Source organism: Terrapene carolina, unplaced genomic scaffold, assembly GCF_002925995.2.
Source record: "Terrapene carolina triunguis isolate 2854851 unplaced genomic scaffold, T_m_triunguis-2.0 Scaffold192, whole genome shotgun sequence".
NCBI classification, from domain to species: Eukaryota; Metazoa; Chordata; order Testudines; family Emydidae; genus Terrapene; species Terrapene triunguis.
In genome coordinates this window covers 23,618,414-23,633,620 of record NW_020664543.1, presented here as the reverse complement: position 1 = coordinate 23,633,620, position 15,207 = coordinate 23,618,414, and the positions used below count along the sequence as shown (strand labels likewise).

At 51.6% G+C, this 15,207-nt stretch overlaps 1 protein-coding gene across 1 annotated transcript; it reads right to left on the bottom strand.

The window, feature by feature from the left end:
- Nucleotides 1-10,898: 10,898 nt before the first annotated feature.
- Nucleotides 10,899-14,259, bottom strand: RNF222 (ring finger protein 222). Its single transcript, XM_024215607.2, has 2 exons — nucleotides 14,172-14,259; nucleotides 10,899-11,593 (listed from the first exon to the last, which is right to left on the bottom strand). Exon 2 carries the CDS (start codon nucleotides 11,571-11,573, stop codon nucleotides 10,899-10,901), a length of 675 nt encoding a protein of 224 aa, XP_024071375.1. The 5' UTR covers nucleotides 11,574-11,593; nucleotides 14,172-14,259.
- Nucleotides 14,260-15,207: the final 948 nt, after the last annotated feature.

Sequence of the window (15,207 nt, the reverse complement as noted above, 5' to 3'; positions counted from 1 at the left end):
CCAGCGCCTACAGCAATGAGAGTTATCACTAGGGTGACCAGATAGCAAGGGTGAAAAATCAGGACGGGGTGGGGAGTAATAGGAATCTATATAAGAAACAGCCCCAAATATCGGGACTGTCCCTATAAAATCGGGACATCTGGTCACCCTAGTTATCACCGCTGAGATAGCTGTCCCGTGGATGTGGGGCTGAGGAGCTCATTAAGTTGAAATTATTATGCGAGCCTTAATTTTGTGCATGCGAACAGGCCTCTGTTATTAGGCTGACCAAACAGCAAGTGTGAAAAATCGGGACAGGGGGTGAGGGATAATAGGAGCCTATATAAAAAAAGCCCCAAATATCGGGACTGTCCCTATAAAATCAGGACATCTGGTCACCCTATCTGTTATCAGGAAAAGGAAGCTATTATTATTACTGCCTCACAAACTACGCCGGCACATCCCAGTGGAACTGCCACTCAGTTTGCAGCCCTTTGGCATTTTATTGTGGCCATTTCTACAACACATCAGTCCATGATGAAACAGAAGAACAAATGCAGCCATGCAGGAAATGCTTCTCAGATCCCAGAACCTGCCCCAGGCCAAGACATGTGGAGACGCCCAACATAAAGCAAGGGAAAGAAGGAGTGAAACAGGTGCAGGATTTCTTGACATGCTGGTGCCCTCTTGTGGCGGGAAGGAAGAATGTGGGAGCAGTATGGCCCAAGGTAGTTGAGGTTTCGGGGTCAGACTGTGAGCAATGGGGTCAGGGCATGGGGCTGAGGTAAGACAAGGCCTTATAGTGGGATTTGCATAGCTGCTTACTCTGCCTGGGGAGTTTTTGCCCCTTTATAGAGAGGCTGGAGTTTACACACTAATTTGGGGACTGAAACAACAAAACTGGTAAGCTATGATGTAGCTCCCCAGAGGAGGCGCTGGTGAGAGGAAGGGGCTCAAGTGAGCAGAACTGGTCTATGGAGGGTTTTTTTCTGTCTAGGCACTCAGTTCAAATCCAGACTTGGTCAGCAATAGCAGCAGTTCAGCATGATCTACAGACTAGATACTAATGCAATTTCTCTCTTTCTTCCCAGCCTAAAGGAGAATTAGTTTGAACAGTTCATAGAGTTTTGTTTGCGCATTTATGTTTGTGTGAGTGAGTGGGAGTGTTCTGTGTGCTTGTGTGTTTGTGTGTGTGTGTGTGTGCGTGTGAATCTGTATCTATGGGGGAGGGGGAAGAATATGTGGAGGGAAAACTAAGTTGAATCAATGTTTTGCATTGAAGGTCTCTAATTGCAGGGTCTTTCCCATCTTGTGGTGGTGAGTTCCACAGTCTAAGGGCTTGTCTACACTGGCAATTTACAGCGCTGCAACTTTCTCGCTCAGGGATGTGAAAAACCACCCCCCTGAGCGCAGCAAGTTTCAGCACTGTAAAGCACCAGTGTAGACAGTGCACCAGTGGTGGGAGCCGCGCTGCCAGTGTTGGTAGCTACGCCCCTCATGGAGGTGGGTTTTTTAGAGTGCTGGGAAAGCTCTCTCCCAGCGCTGCGCCGTGACCACACAAGCCACGTTAAAGCGCTGCCACGGCACACTTTATTGTTGCCAGTGTAGACTAGCCCTAAATCCATCTCCTGTGTAAATTCAGTCTCCCAAAGACCCAAGCCTCTTACTATAGGTGGGCAATTTCCTTGTTCCAGTAGAATAGAGCCATCACAGGAGGCCATAGTCAAGGAAAGACCATCGATCTCTCAGGTAGCCAGGGCCAATCCAATGCAAGGTTTTCAATATCAGGATGGAGGCCTTGAATTGGACTCTCTATTGAGCCACTGCGAACAGCAGAGCATGGGGACAGTGTGTTCATGGCAGCTTATGCCACTAAGCTGGTTACTGCTGTGTCCTTTACTAGCATGTATTTTCTTCCCTAGATTTAGGACCTGATCTAAAGCCCCTGGGCGCCTTTCCACTGGCTTCAATGGGCCCACAGTGACCACAGTGATTGTCTCTGGGCAGCTGGCGATTGCTGAAGGAAAAGGCCTTTTCTTCTCACTATCCCATTCTTTAAATTTGCTGAGTGGCTTTGAAAATAATCCCAAGGGGCTGCAAATCACAGGGCCGCCTCTTCAGCTTCTCTCCTCCATGCTACTCGTCTTTCATTCCCAACAATGTGCACTCAGGAATAACAAAAGCCACCGGGATGAAGGCAAAGAGCCAGTGATGTGATGGCTGGTTGTGAGGCACCTGCTCCAACAATGGGCAATCGGTGCAAAAGACCAGGTGGCAGCAAGGGGACGAAGGGGTAATCTCAATCCCAGGGCAACTGCCGTGCAGCTACACAAGGACAGAGACTGGCCCACCCCTGTATCTGGACAGTTGCCTCATGGAGGGGGAGAGCTCTGATCATATCCAAACCTGGCTCGTGAAGGGGGACACTCACCTTGAGCGCTTCCTTGTGGCCGGGTGCAGTGCTGAAGTCCTTTTCCGGCTCCTTGCGCCCCCAGTAGGTTGTCGACCTAGCTGGGCAGGTCTTCAGTGGATTGAACCCCCCAGCCAGGTCGCACAGTCACAGTGAACCTCTTCCAGGGTAGCAAAGAGTCCAACAAATGCACAGTCTGTGTGTCCTCACTAGGGTCTCCAGCCCCTGCTCGGGGCCCTTTAAATGCAGCCCTTTGCTCGGGCATCCAAACCAGCCCAGCCCCTTCTTGGGGCTTAGGTTAGGCTTGTCCCCATTTCACAGGGTTTATCCCATTTTGCCAGTGGCTGGCAGGGAACTCAGTTCCCATCCACTGCCCTTGGCTCCAACCCAGGGACCCCGTGCCCAGCAGCCACACACTGCTCCCTGAAATCCTTCGCTGCTACTTCCCTGGGCCTCTTCCCATCTGCCCCTCTGTCTTCACCCTTTGCTTAGGGCCAGAGGCTCAGGCCCCTCTCTCCCTGTGAATCCCGCTGTGCCTGTGCAGCCAGAGCTAACCCTGGCAAATGCTCAGGCTCCCTTGGCCAGAGATGAGCTCTCCTCCCTGCCCCTGATCCCAACCAGGGACTGCCCTCCCAGGGCCCACAGCTCCTTTTAGCTGAGCCTACGGCTCTGATTGGCTGTTGCTAGCCCTTCTAGCCCTTGGAGGACCAGGGCTCTGTAGTTTCCAAGGTGACTGCTCTGGAGAGACCTCTCTAGGCAAGCCTGGAGGACCCACCTTCACTGCTCCCTTCATCCCACATCGCCACTTCCAGAAGCGGGATGTAGTAGAACCACAGGACCTCCTGTAGGGAGCTACAAAGGCCAGGTGCACCCCTTCCCGTATCTACATCCCCACACCCACAAAGAGCAATAACAGGAGAGGTGCTACAGCCTCCTCTACCCAGCACACCATTAGCATACAGCTGCAGGTGGTGAAGAACAATGAGAGACTAGCACATTGTAACATGAGACGAACGGCTGTTTTTGTCATTGCTAATAAACATCTGAGGGAACTACAAAAGCCAGTTGTAGCTAGAGGGACGAGCATCATCCAGTCTCTATGCCAGAGTGTATCTCCACCCATTCATCAGATCGCTAGGTGTATAACCATTCTAAATAATCATTATTAATATCTGTAGCACTTAGAAATGCCAGGCCGGGATCAGAGTCCCACTGGGCTAGGTACTGTACAAACACAGAACAGTTAATGAAAGTCTTACGTGGCCAAGGAACCCATTGCCCCATCTAAACGCAACAGGTCCATGCAGTATACTAGAAAGCAGCATTATCTGCACAATAGTTACAGTCAGGGTTTGCTTTCCTTTATAAGGCCAATTCAGGCCCTGCTACAAAAATCCCCAGTAGACGTCCTTGCAGCTTTGGAACGGGAGGCCTGTATCCAGTGGGAATGTTCTGACCCAATTTGAGGTTGTTGGGACAGGCTGGTTTCGAGGTCTGGGACAGAGAGAAGCTGGGGCTAATCCGACTTGGAACATTCTTTTTAGCCAACAGGAGCAATGGAAAAGTGAATGTACCGCGTTATCCAGTGCTGCATTAGAAATGGCCCCAGACGTACCGCGAGGCTACGATACCCTTAGAACTGTAACTCCTGTGAGGACAAGCTTCCCAAAGTTTACCTGGCCTCTGGCTCAGCTGCCGGGCTCCACCTCAGCTCCACAGATGGAGAAGTTAATTTTGTTTCATAGTGTTTGCGACTCACCCAACTCTCATGATTTTTTCCTCTTTTATTTTTACAAAAAGAATTGTAAACATCAAAACGGTTAGAGGCCTTCTCCCTTTACCACAAACTGAAATGTTTTCCTAATGTTCCATAGTAGTGTTGTTGGTAAGAGATGGGAGGTGGGGGTGGAATCATTTTAGAAGCATGACATCTGTCATAAAAATAAGAAAATGTTGACAATATTTGCAAAAAATCTCGTTTTTGAAAAATAAAAACCATTTTTAATTAAAACACTTTTCCCTTGACAAATGTTAACCAGCGTGACATGCAGGGATCCAGGTAAGCCCCAGGCAGCCCATCTGAGTTCACTTCTACACGGGAAAGTTTTATGAGTTATAGAGGTATAGTTATCCCAAAACAGCCCCCTGGACAGATTCTCTTATGCTGGTATAAGAGTGGCTTTTTTCTGTTTAGCATTAACTTCTCCCAAATGCCGTAAGCTAACCCGTTCCAAAAGGCCTGAATCTGAAAGTGAATCCTTCCCATGCCATCAGACATCACTCAGGGCATGAGCAAGGCTCTGCCATCACTGTCTATCATGCTGTTTGCTGGAATGGGAATCTTGTTCTACTTCTAGAACTTAACTGTTTTATGGGGCTCTTCTGTTGACCTACTGCTAAACCCCCAACCTGGAGGAGCAGTGGACTGCTTCTCATCTGGTCTCCACCCGTCAATCTGTCCGCCTTGGGTGGTCCTGCCCTGTGCTGGCCCACCAGCAACTCTCTCAGGGTCATTGGGTCATAGATATATCGATTTTAAAGCCAGTTGGAATCGTTAGATCATCTAGTCTGACCTCCAGTGTAACCCAGGCAAGAGACTTTCACCCAGTTACCTCTGCATTGAGCCCAATAACTTGTGTTTGACTAAAACATCTTCCGGAAAGGCGTCCAGCCTTGATCTGAGTACATCAGGACTTGCAGAATCCTTTGAGCACACAAACCTTCCCACGGTGTCACGGTGTAGTCCCAGGGAAGGGGAAAAAAGAGCGGCCTTTTATAGAGGAATAAGAATGGCCATAGAGGGAGTTGTACCGTTACCAATATAACTAGATCCCTTTAAATTCACAGCTTGGGTTATACCTGCATAACCTTACCTGGGAAGTCCAGCTGCTCGGGTGGATGGTTTTTTAGCAGAGGGCAGCTTTCATGACAATCATCTTTGGCTTAGCAGCTCCACCTTGTGGTGAAACTCGATATTTCCTCCTAACAACAGGAATGGGCTCAGGGTGCAAGGTGACCCCTGGCTTGCCAGCCCCACGCTTTCAAACAGCACAAGTCAGGCCTGACAAACCAGGATGTTATTGTTTAAAAGCTCATGATTCTGAAGCCAATAAATGTTGGGCTCTGTTGATTCACCTCCTGGTGCTTGAACCTCTAGGGGGGCATGGTTTTAAGCTTTTATCTGCAACCATGAGGGCTAGAAGCTCACGGGGAGGGGAGGGGGAGAGGGGTAAATGGAAGACGAGAACCACATCTAATCACATGACTCCAGGAGCAGGGGGTTTAAGGAAAACACCAAAGCAGCTCCTGGGAGAGAGGGAGTTAGTCCTGGGGACAGTTAGTGTCTGGGGGAGGGAAGGTGCAGGGAAACCAGACCACTGTTCCTTTAAGGGCCTGGGACCAGAGCCCTGTGGGACAGGTCAGGCAAAGCTTCCGGCTCTCCCAGGGTTTGGGGTTATGAGACCCACCAGGAAGAGTTCAGAGACTGATTAGTTGATTGGGAAGGGGAGTCAAAGGGAGAGTCCAAGCCCGCTGAAGGGGAGCTCAGCTGCTGGGGGAAATGAAACAGCACCCACAGGGCCCCAGTAAGGAGACCTGTGCAACCCCCTAAACTCGAGGGGAGAGATTGCAGGCCAGGACTTAAAGGGACTCAGTCCCTAGCAGGAGGGATGAGAAAAGCCCTGAACCTATGAGGGCAAAAAAGGGGCTCTGTGGGGAACTAGGAGGCTGTTTAATACATTAGACCTCAGGACAGGAAAACTGAGGCATGGCCCCCTAGTTCACATGTAGGTGAATGAGCTCCATCACAGAAGGTGGTTGTTAGGATGTCATTTCCTGGTTTAAAAGCTATTGCAGTTTTTCTGTTTCCCTGTCAATGCTTAGCTGGGGCTGCTCAGTTGGCCCCAATCCTGCATATGTATACATAGGTGTAACTTTACTCATGTGAATAGAGCCACTCGTGTCCAGGGAGTAAAGCTGGGGTGGGGCGGCATATAAATGTTTGCAGAAGCAGGCTTGGTCCCTTCCTCTCTTGCTGCGGGCTCAGGCCGGGCGGGGTTAGCGGGTGCAGGGAACCCTTTGCACCCTTGTGCCTGATACTGCACACCTACTGCAACGCGCAATGTGGGATGAGAGCAGCCACCGCTGGGCCACTACTGCCCCTCCAAGGAAGGTGGGCGGGGCATGGGGAGGGGCTGGGATTTTCCCCCTCCATACACCAGCCAGCACAGCTGAGTCAGCACAGAGGGGCAGGGTGGCTGCACCAGGAAAGGTTCCTTCCCCAGTGGAGTAAGTGGACCAAGGAGGAAGCAGGGACAAAGCCCTAACTGACTGTACAGGAAACAGAGACGCGGAGTCTCCCCAGAGGCACACGCACAAAGTCACCCAACAAGAAATACGAGAGAGAGCGTCTCATCCTGGTCAGCCTCTGCTCTCAGTGTGAGGATCACAGCTACAGTACTGTCAGCCAGAGGTGCAAAGGGACAGGGTCCCTTCAACATTCCCTGCGCTTGTGATGCTGATGCTGTCTGCTATTGTGTGGACCCAGGAGGTGAGGTAAAGTGGTGCTGGCCGAGAATCGCTTTGATTTAAAGTGAGTTGATGTTTAAAGGGCCTGATCCTGAGCAGGCAGATTCACAAAGGTATTTAGGCATCTAACTCCTATTGGTTTCGATGGGTGTTACGCACCTAAGTACCTCTGTGAATCTGGGCTGAAACGTCACCAGGACTTTATGGTCTCAAGTAATTGAGTGTGAGAGTAGCGGGTGTCAGCAGCTCCGGAGTGGACAGGAGTCACCACTAGAGCTGGATGAAAACTCTTTGTTAAACCACAAGCTCAGTTCATAGAGGCCTTTTTTGGTTTGCAGATCAGTCCCGATTCCTGCGACTGCCACCATTTCCCATCCAGCCTCACCAACCAGTTTGGATGAAGAGTTTCCCAACTTTGCCCAACGTGAGCAGATTCCTGTACCGAGAGCTGGTCGATCATTTTCCAATGGAGCATTTTCCCATCAGAAAATGCTGTTTCGTCAACATCGAAACTTTCCGGGAGAACGTGTCGATTTCAGCAGAATTTCATCCTCGTTCCATTTCGACCTTCTCAGGATGAAGCATTTCGATTTATCACTTTGAAATGACTGTTTGTGTCAAATTTTAGTTTGGTTTAGTTTATACAAAAATATCAACTAAATGTTTTGATTTCATCAAAATGAAATATTTCCGTTGACCCACAATGAATTTTTCCTTTTGAAAATTGTGTTTTGTGGGAAATTTCAATTTTCAGTGTTTCGTTCCGATACAGGATGAAAACAAAGTTTGAAGCGTCAGAATGTCCCGTGGGAATAGCACGGCCTCTGGCTACTTTGTGAATTGGTCATGGAGTGTGAATGGTCACATGGTGTGTTTTTGCTCCCTGATTGGATCAATGAAACTTTGTAACAGCAGAGTGGTAACTAGAAATTGATACATTCATGAATGATTGGGAGGAACCCAGATCCCTCCGCGACGGTGATGGGCCCTGTTATGTAGTCAAAGGTTAATGGGATGTCTCACTGATGTGGAAACACTGCACCAAGGCTTAATAACCACAGTGAAATCTTTCTATGAGCTCAGCGTGACACAAGCAGCTGATAAGAGACCTTGCTTAGATGGCTCTGGAGAACTGTGACACCTTTCAGAGGTTTCCATGCTCCTAATAGGGAATTCAACAGCTTGTTTAACACATCCACATCAGCACCAGACCACCACGAGGGGCGTGTCGTCTGGATCAGATAGCTCCCTTAGAGAGCAAGTACAGTCCGGCCTGGAGACCTCCACAAGGGGACAATGTAGTCCAGCCCAGAGACCCCCTGAGGGGCGTACCATCTGGCCCGGAGACCTTCCTGAGGGGTGTACCATCTGGCCCGGAGACCTCCCTGAGGGGTGTACTGCCTGGCCCGGAGACCCCCTGAGGGTCATGCCATGTGGCCCGGAGACCTCCCTGAGGGGTGTACAGCCTGGCCCAGAGACCCCCTGAGGGGCGTACCATCTGGCCCAGTGACCCCCTTAGGGGTGTACTGCCTGGCCCAGAGACTTTCTCCAGGGTATAAGTGGCCCAGCTGGGGAAGGGCATTTTTGGCCCAGCATCCCACAAACATGGATTGTGCAAATCAAGGCCAGGGGCTAACCCTGCTCCTGCCCTGGCCACTACATGCCACCAGAAATGAGCTGCAAGGGACTGGGGGAGAGCTTCCCTGGTGCAGGAGCAGCCCCCACTGTATGTAGCCTGCCAGGGCCAGGAGCGGGAGTAATACAGTGAAGCTATCCAGCTCCATTCATCACAGCATGGGTGTAAACTGTGCAATATAAACCCTAAGAACACTGGGGGCAGCACACCAGGAGCCTGCCCATTTGATGGGACCTGGGGCTACCATGAACAGGGGCCATTAAAGGAAACCAGGGAAGGTTTCCAGGAGCAGGTTGGTTCTGGGATTCCCAAACCATCCCACCTCCTGGCAGCTAGACACCCTGCCCAGCCTCACAGAAATGTTTCTAAACCTCCCCACTGCCTGTCCCTAGTTCTCTAGGTCAGGACCATCTATCTGGGAGACAGGACAGGTGGGAGGGAATTTCCAGGGGCGTGGGAAAGAAGAGGGGATGTCTGGGTGGGGGGTGTTGTGGCCAGGCAGGGGCTGCCGGAGCTGAGGGGCAGGAGGGGAATGCTAAGAAACAGGGATTTTTAGTTTCAGTTCCTTGGTGCAACTGTCCGACGTGCTTCTGAGTCATCACCTACCCAGCAACGCGCCTTTGCCCACACGCCCAGGCTCCCCCGGTGAGGCCATTCACAGAGCAGCCACCATTAGAAAGGCAGATGTGTCTGTGCAGGTGCAGCACAGCCGGACTTGACTGCATCCCCCAGGATCCAGGAGAGATCTCTGCACTGGCCTGACTCCCTGGGAGGTGACTCACATGCCCCAAGCAGACACACAAGATTGACAGGGATCCTGGGCCACTGCAGAGCCCAGGGCAGTGTGAGGGGGTGGACAGCTGGACCCTAGTGGGGCGATGAACCTGGCGATCCCAAGAGGGCAGCAGGCCTGGTGCATTCCTTCCTGCTCATCTGTTTTCCATCCCTGCTTTTCAGTGGTGGAGGGAGGGAGAGGTCTGTGTGCATGGCAAGCCCCCTGCTCACAGCTGTGTAGCACACCGACAGCCAGATCCATAGGGAGAACAGCCTGCACCCTGCCTGGTGGAGAGAGCCTCACCTGGCCAGGGGAGCCCCTTAATGTGCGCCGTAGGGCCATGAGAACTCACCCTGCCTGACTGCAGACAGTGCCCCTGGTGTCGGCCCTCGTGGGCTCCAAAGTCTGGCTGGATCCCAAACGTTACTGGGTTTGCCTTCCCCAGTGGAGAGGCTGCTAGAGAAGGAGCAAAGGTGCAGAGAGGGAGGAAGCCAGGGTGGGAAATGGAGCAGACAGCAGACAGAGAGAGCCATGGGGTCAGATGTTAGCTGGTGAATAGTGTCAGTCTGAGCCACACAGGCCCAGAGGCTGGGGCAGCACAGCAGAGACAAGCAGAGAGATTCATACAGAGATACAGACTCTGCCATGCACAGGGCTCCTTCTTGTGCCAGCCCAGCTTCGGGGGGCAGGGAGGGGATCTGGCTCCATTGCACAGGCTGCCCAGTAGCTAGAGGGCTTTTCTTTCAATTGAATTATCTTTGAGGAAAACCCTCAAGACTTCAAGTTACAGGGGAGCTGAGTCCTGCTCTTTAACGTGTCTGGAACCCAGCAAGGTGTCACTGGCAGTCCCAGAGCTCCACGCTCCATAGGCTTTGCCTGTCCTCACTGCACAGAACCAGCCAGAGCCAACATCTGAGCACCTTGGGGCGCTAAGGGTACTGTCCACTAGGGAGAAAACAGACTAACAAACTCGCATCACTGAGGATGTTTAATTGAGGCGACCATGTCCACCACCAACATCCAGGACACTTTAGTGGCAACTGTTCTAGGGCTGCAAAATAATCACACCAAAGGTAACAAGGCCGGTGCCTCCACGTGACACGGGCAGGGTTCTGTCCTGTGACTTGGTGTCTGAATGTGTTTATCACAAGCGGCCAAGTCCTTGGCATGGCCTCTTGGCTCCAAGGTGGCACCTCCACCAGCCCTGTGCCCCTGAGCTGTCTCAGCACCACCCACCCACTGACTCTGGCGCACGGCCCCCAGCACCTCACCGGGGCACCGGTTCAGCCCCTCGGTCAGAAGGAAGTGCAACGCCTGCTAAGTCACGGCACCATTTCCTGCAGCCTCTGGGCATTCCTCAGAGGTCTCCCACGCAAGCACTGGCCAGCAAGCCCACAGGTATTTGCATCATGGCCGTCTGCAGGATTTCCATATTGCAGACAATCCAAGGATCCTGCGTTGTGCCCAAGAGAAGGGGGCATTCGCCTGGGGGCACTGGGCATCTCTGCAAGTGTTGGGTTCTAGGCACAGCTCTCTGCCTGGGTCCTGTTTGGAGCATTCTCCAGTCCCGCTCAGGAACTCCTCTTCACCAACAGGACCCAAGGGAACACAGCCGCCAACAGGGCAACTGTTGAGATGAGGAGAACAGCCAGTACAATGGGTGACTGGCAGCACCGCATCCCAAGGGAACTCATGGATGCCCCTGACTCTGGCGCCTCTGTGCCGTGTTCCCTAACCACTGACCTACAGTTCTCCTCCACCAGCGGCATCCCATGATCACTGATCACGAAGACGTGGGCTTCCCGAGCCAAGCCGGCCGGCATGGCCATTGAGTCCATGGGGACACCACACATGTTGTCGCTCCTGTCATAGCTCTGCACTGGCATCACAAAATGGCTGGGGACCACCAAGGTGTTGTCTGGCCCTGACTTTGCTAGGTGGGGCAACAAGGAGGGTGAGAGAGCCAGCTCCAGAGGTTGGGGGGACTCCCCTGGTTTGGGAGGCCAGCGGGTCACCTTCTTGCTGAGGAACGTCACGTAGCGGCAGATGGGGCAGATGAGATTGTTCTGGACCTGCCCGTCTAGCCTGGAGGAGAGCAGGCACTTCACCAGGCAGTCATGGCAAAAGGTGTGTCCACAGCTCAGTGTCCTCTGGGCAGCCTCCAGCGGGTGGAATTTCTCATAACACACGGGGCACTCACCCAGGGACTTCCCCTTGCTGGTGTGACTCTCAGATATCCCAGTCATGTCAGCCGCACGCTCCGCAACTGGGGGGAAAAGAAACGATGGGCATGAATAACAAATAGCAATGACAGCAGCTAGACCCAGGTACCGGCGATCACATCCTGTTATTAATACTTTATGCTCCCCATTGTCAGTCCCTTGCTCTCTGACTGGCTACTCTAATTCCCTGTCTTCCAACTGGCTATAAACTTCAAACTCCCAATCCACATGCCCACAATAAATACAGCAGCCTCATCTTCTGAGTCCTTCTCTGTCCTGTCTCCCCACTGACCTCCTGTCTTCTCCATCTCTCCTCCCTGCGGTGGCCTAGCCCTGGGAGAAAGGTGCAGCCATCCCCTCCTTCTCCCATGGAAAATGCTACCCTATGCTTTATAGCAGGTGGATCAGAGCAGGGGAGGATCAGATGCTGAGATGGGCATATTGGGGAAGAGCTCTGAGGGGAGCCATCAGAGCCAAGAGATTATAGGAACCCATCAGAACAGTACAAGAGATGAGTACGATCAAGCTAGGGCTACAGAGAAGTAACAGTACAGTCATTATGCAAATCTCTCGATTCTAAATGGCTAACAGTGGTTGCTGGCCAACCAGCACACAGGAATGTGTATACCGTATGGTTAGGACAAAGAATTGTATGGCCACTATGCAAATCAGAAGCCTTCAGCCAATCCAAATTACGTAGCAGAAAGAAGCGCAGAGCTGTGTGTTAGTAACTGCATGACATCCCTACCCTCTGGGTGGGTGAGACAATTGCAGAGTGCTACATATATTAGGGTGCTCTGGTGAGGCATTTCTGGAAGAACGTTCTTCACAAGAATCTCAGCTGCTTTGGGCTTTTGGCTGCCTGGAGCAACAGTTTCTGAATGCAAAATATGAAGGGGAAATGAGCCAAACCATAGCTGGGGCTGGCTAACCCTGCCCAGTGCCAGATGGCTGATGCAACAAGCCATCTAGGAAATGCCCCCTCTGGCCCAGGAGGACTTCCAGATTTCACTGGAAGCAGCTAAAAAGCTCATCAGTGTGTGGGATGTACAGCCAGGCCAAGAGCTACCACCCTGCCCGTGCCACTCGGAAAGGAGGTGCTCCCACACCACGGGAAAAACCAGATAGAGTGAAAAAAATGGGGCAAAGCCAGGTCAGAGGGGAGAATGGGGAGCAGGTTTCACAGGACAGTCAGTTTCACGGTAGTGCATGTGCAATCAGATAGGTAGGTAGTAGGCTTTAAACAAAAGATTGAGGCTGTCCACAAACCAGTTGAACATTTCATACACTGGAGACTGGTTGTGTTGGCCCCACCGCCCTTTCTGGGTTTTCCCCTGAGGTATGTGTAACGCTGGAGAATGATGCCATCTCTTCTCATCTCTCAGCTTGGGAGACTGCAGTCCTCTGTTTAATCACTGAAATGCTGCAACACCCGCAGCAGCAGCAGGGCATGCTTGCCCTAGAACGTGCCTTTGCCCTGCCCTGCAGGGTTGGGACCGGAGTTCAGTCTCCGTGACCCGTTCGGTCCTTTGCGTCCCTGCTGAGACTGACAGTGCCAACAGCAAAAGCGTTTTTTGTCAGGTTGACACCTAAGACACCAGCCAATTCCTCTCCGCGCACAGAGCAGACTTCTCAGGGTAAGCTGGGAGGTAGTCACTTTCACAGGGTCCTACAGTTCAATGCCAGAAGGGACCACTAGGATCATCTACTCTGATCTCCTGCATAACACAGGCCAGATAATTCCCCTGGTAAAACCTGCGTCAAGCCTGTAACATCTGTTTGAGCTACAGCAGATCATTTAGAAAGACATCCGCTTTTGCTTTACAGATTGCAAGTGATGGAGACCCCTCCATGTCCGTAGGTAAGATGTTCCAATGATTAATTACCCTCGCTGCTAACCATTCGAGCCTTATTTCTAGCCTGAATTTGTCTAACTTTAGCTTCCAACCTTGCAGCTCATCATCTTTTTCCATTAAATTAAAGGCCCCTTTACTGTCAGAAATCTCTTCCCCATGTAGGTAGTTGTAGACCGTGATCAAGTCACCTCTTAACCTTCCCTTGGAGAAACAAAGTTAAAGCTTCTGAATTCTCTCACTACAAGGCAGGTTTTCCAGACCTTGGCTCATTCTTGTAGCTCTTTTCTGTGCCCTTTCCAATTTGTCCACCTGCTTTTGGAAGCGTGGACCCCAGACCTGGACACAGTGTCTCTGGAATGGACTCACTACGGTATACAGACGTAATACCGCCTTCCAACACTTACTTGACATTCCTTGCCATGTTTTCTGCCATTGCTGACCGAGGCGCAGTCTGAACAGGTGTCATAGAGGTGAAAGACAGAGCGTCCTAACTCACCCCCTGCGCCATCCTAGCCATATCCCCTCCAGTCCAGGGATTTCAGAAATCACAATGGATCACAGTCACACCTGCTGTAAATGGTTACAGCTCCACTGAAGTCCGTGGGGATGGACCCACTTCTACCAACGCGGAATCCGGTCAGTGTGTTTGGAGCCCAGCAGGGACTCAACACCAGCATTTTCTCCCCTATTAACCTAGCCACCAGAGCTACCTGTGAGATGCTCCAGCCCCCAGCTCCCAAGCCTCCTGCCCTTGGAAACATCTTACCTTGTCTATGGCCAGAGCGCAATCGCTTCTCCACCCATAGCTCCTGTGTCCGAGGATCACGGCCTGCCTGTGTCTGACCTCCCTGGCTCTGCACTGGTGAAGGAGAACAAGTGCAAGCCACGTATATAACAAGTTGGGGTTTGCTTTGTGCATCATCCCTTCTGCATTGCACAATGGCCATGAGGGAACAGGACAGCTCCCCGGGAGTGAATGCGGTGGAACTCGTTTGTGTTTTAAAGGCTTCTCATTCCATCTCTCCAGCTGGGGACTGGCAAGGAGCCAGCAGCAGGTGTCTGAGGTGGCAGGTAATCCAGAAACACCATCATAACATTGTTCTCCTCTGTGCGGAGCCTGGAATGGAGACATCACTGTTCCTCCTGCTGCATGCATTGCCAGGCCTCTCCCATGCACGAGGCCTCAGTGAAACATGCACCCACCCACCCCCCATTGAATTATAATCTTGTGTTCCTACCAAGTAGGGATGGGTACCCTGGTCTAGCAGCTGGCCTGCCTAGATGTGCTTCCACACTGAGGTTTATAAGCACTCGCTTGCCAGGTATGTTCCAAAGAAGGTTCCCTCTGGCCAAGCCAGGAGGAGCTATGAGCTGTGCTGAACTTGTCCCAGCTGCCTGGTGCTCCTGCATAGTCCTAATACAATCCCCAAGTCAGAAGGCATGTTAAGGTTAATTAAGAAGATGTTAAGGGCTTTTTGCTGCTCCCAGTTCCAACCTAACTCTGCCCCCAGCTCCCACCATCACCTCTGAGTTGTAGATCTTCACCAGTTGCCACATAAATTTGAGTCTCCTTTGCTGGCTTGGGATAAGATTTGCAAAGCTGCCTAGTGGCTCTGAACACCCAATTCCCATGAACTGTGATGAGAACTGGGCATACAAATCTCTTAAGTGGCTCTGAGAATCTCATCTTGGATGAGTTCCCATAGCATACTCTCTATTGTTACAATGATATGATCTGCACCCACCCCAGTTAGACTATAACAATACAGTGGGACCTCCAGGATTTATTGGGCAGGTGTCAG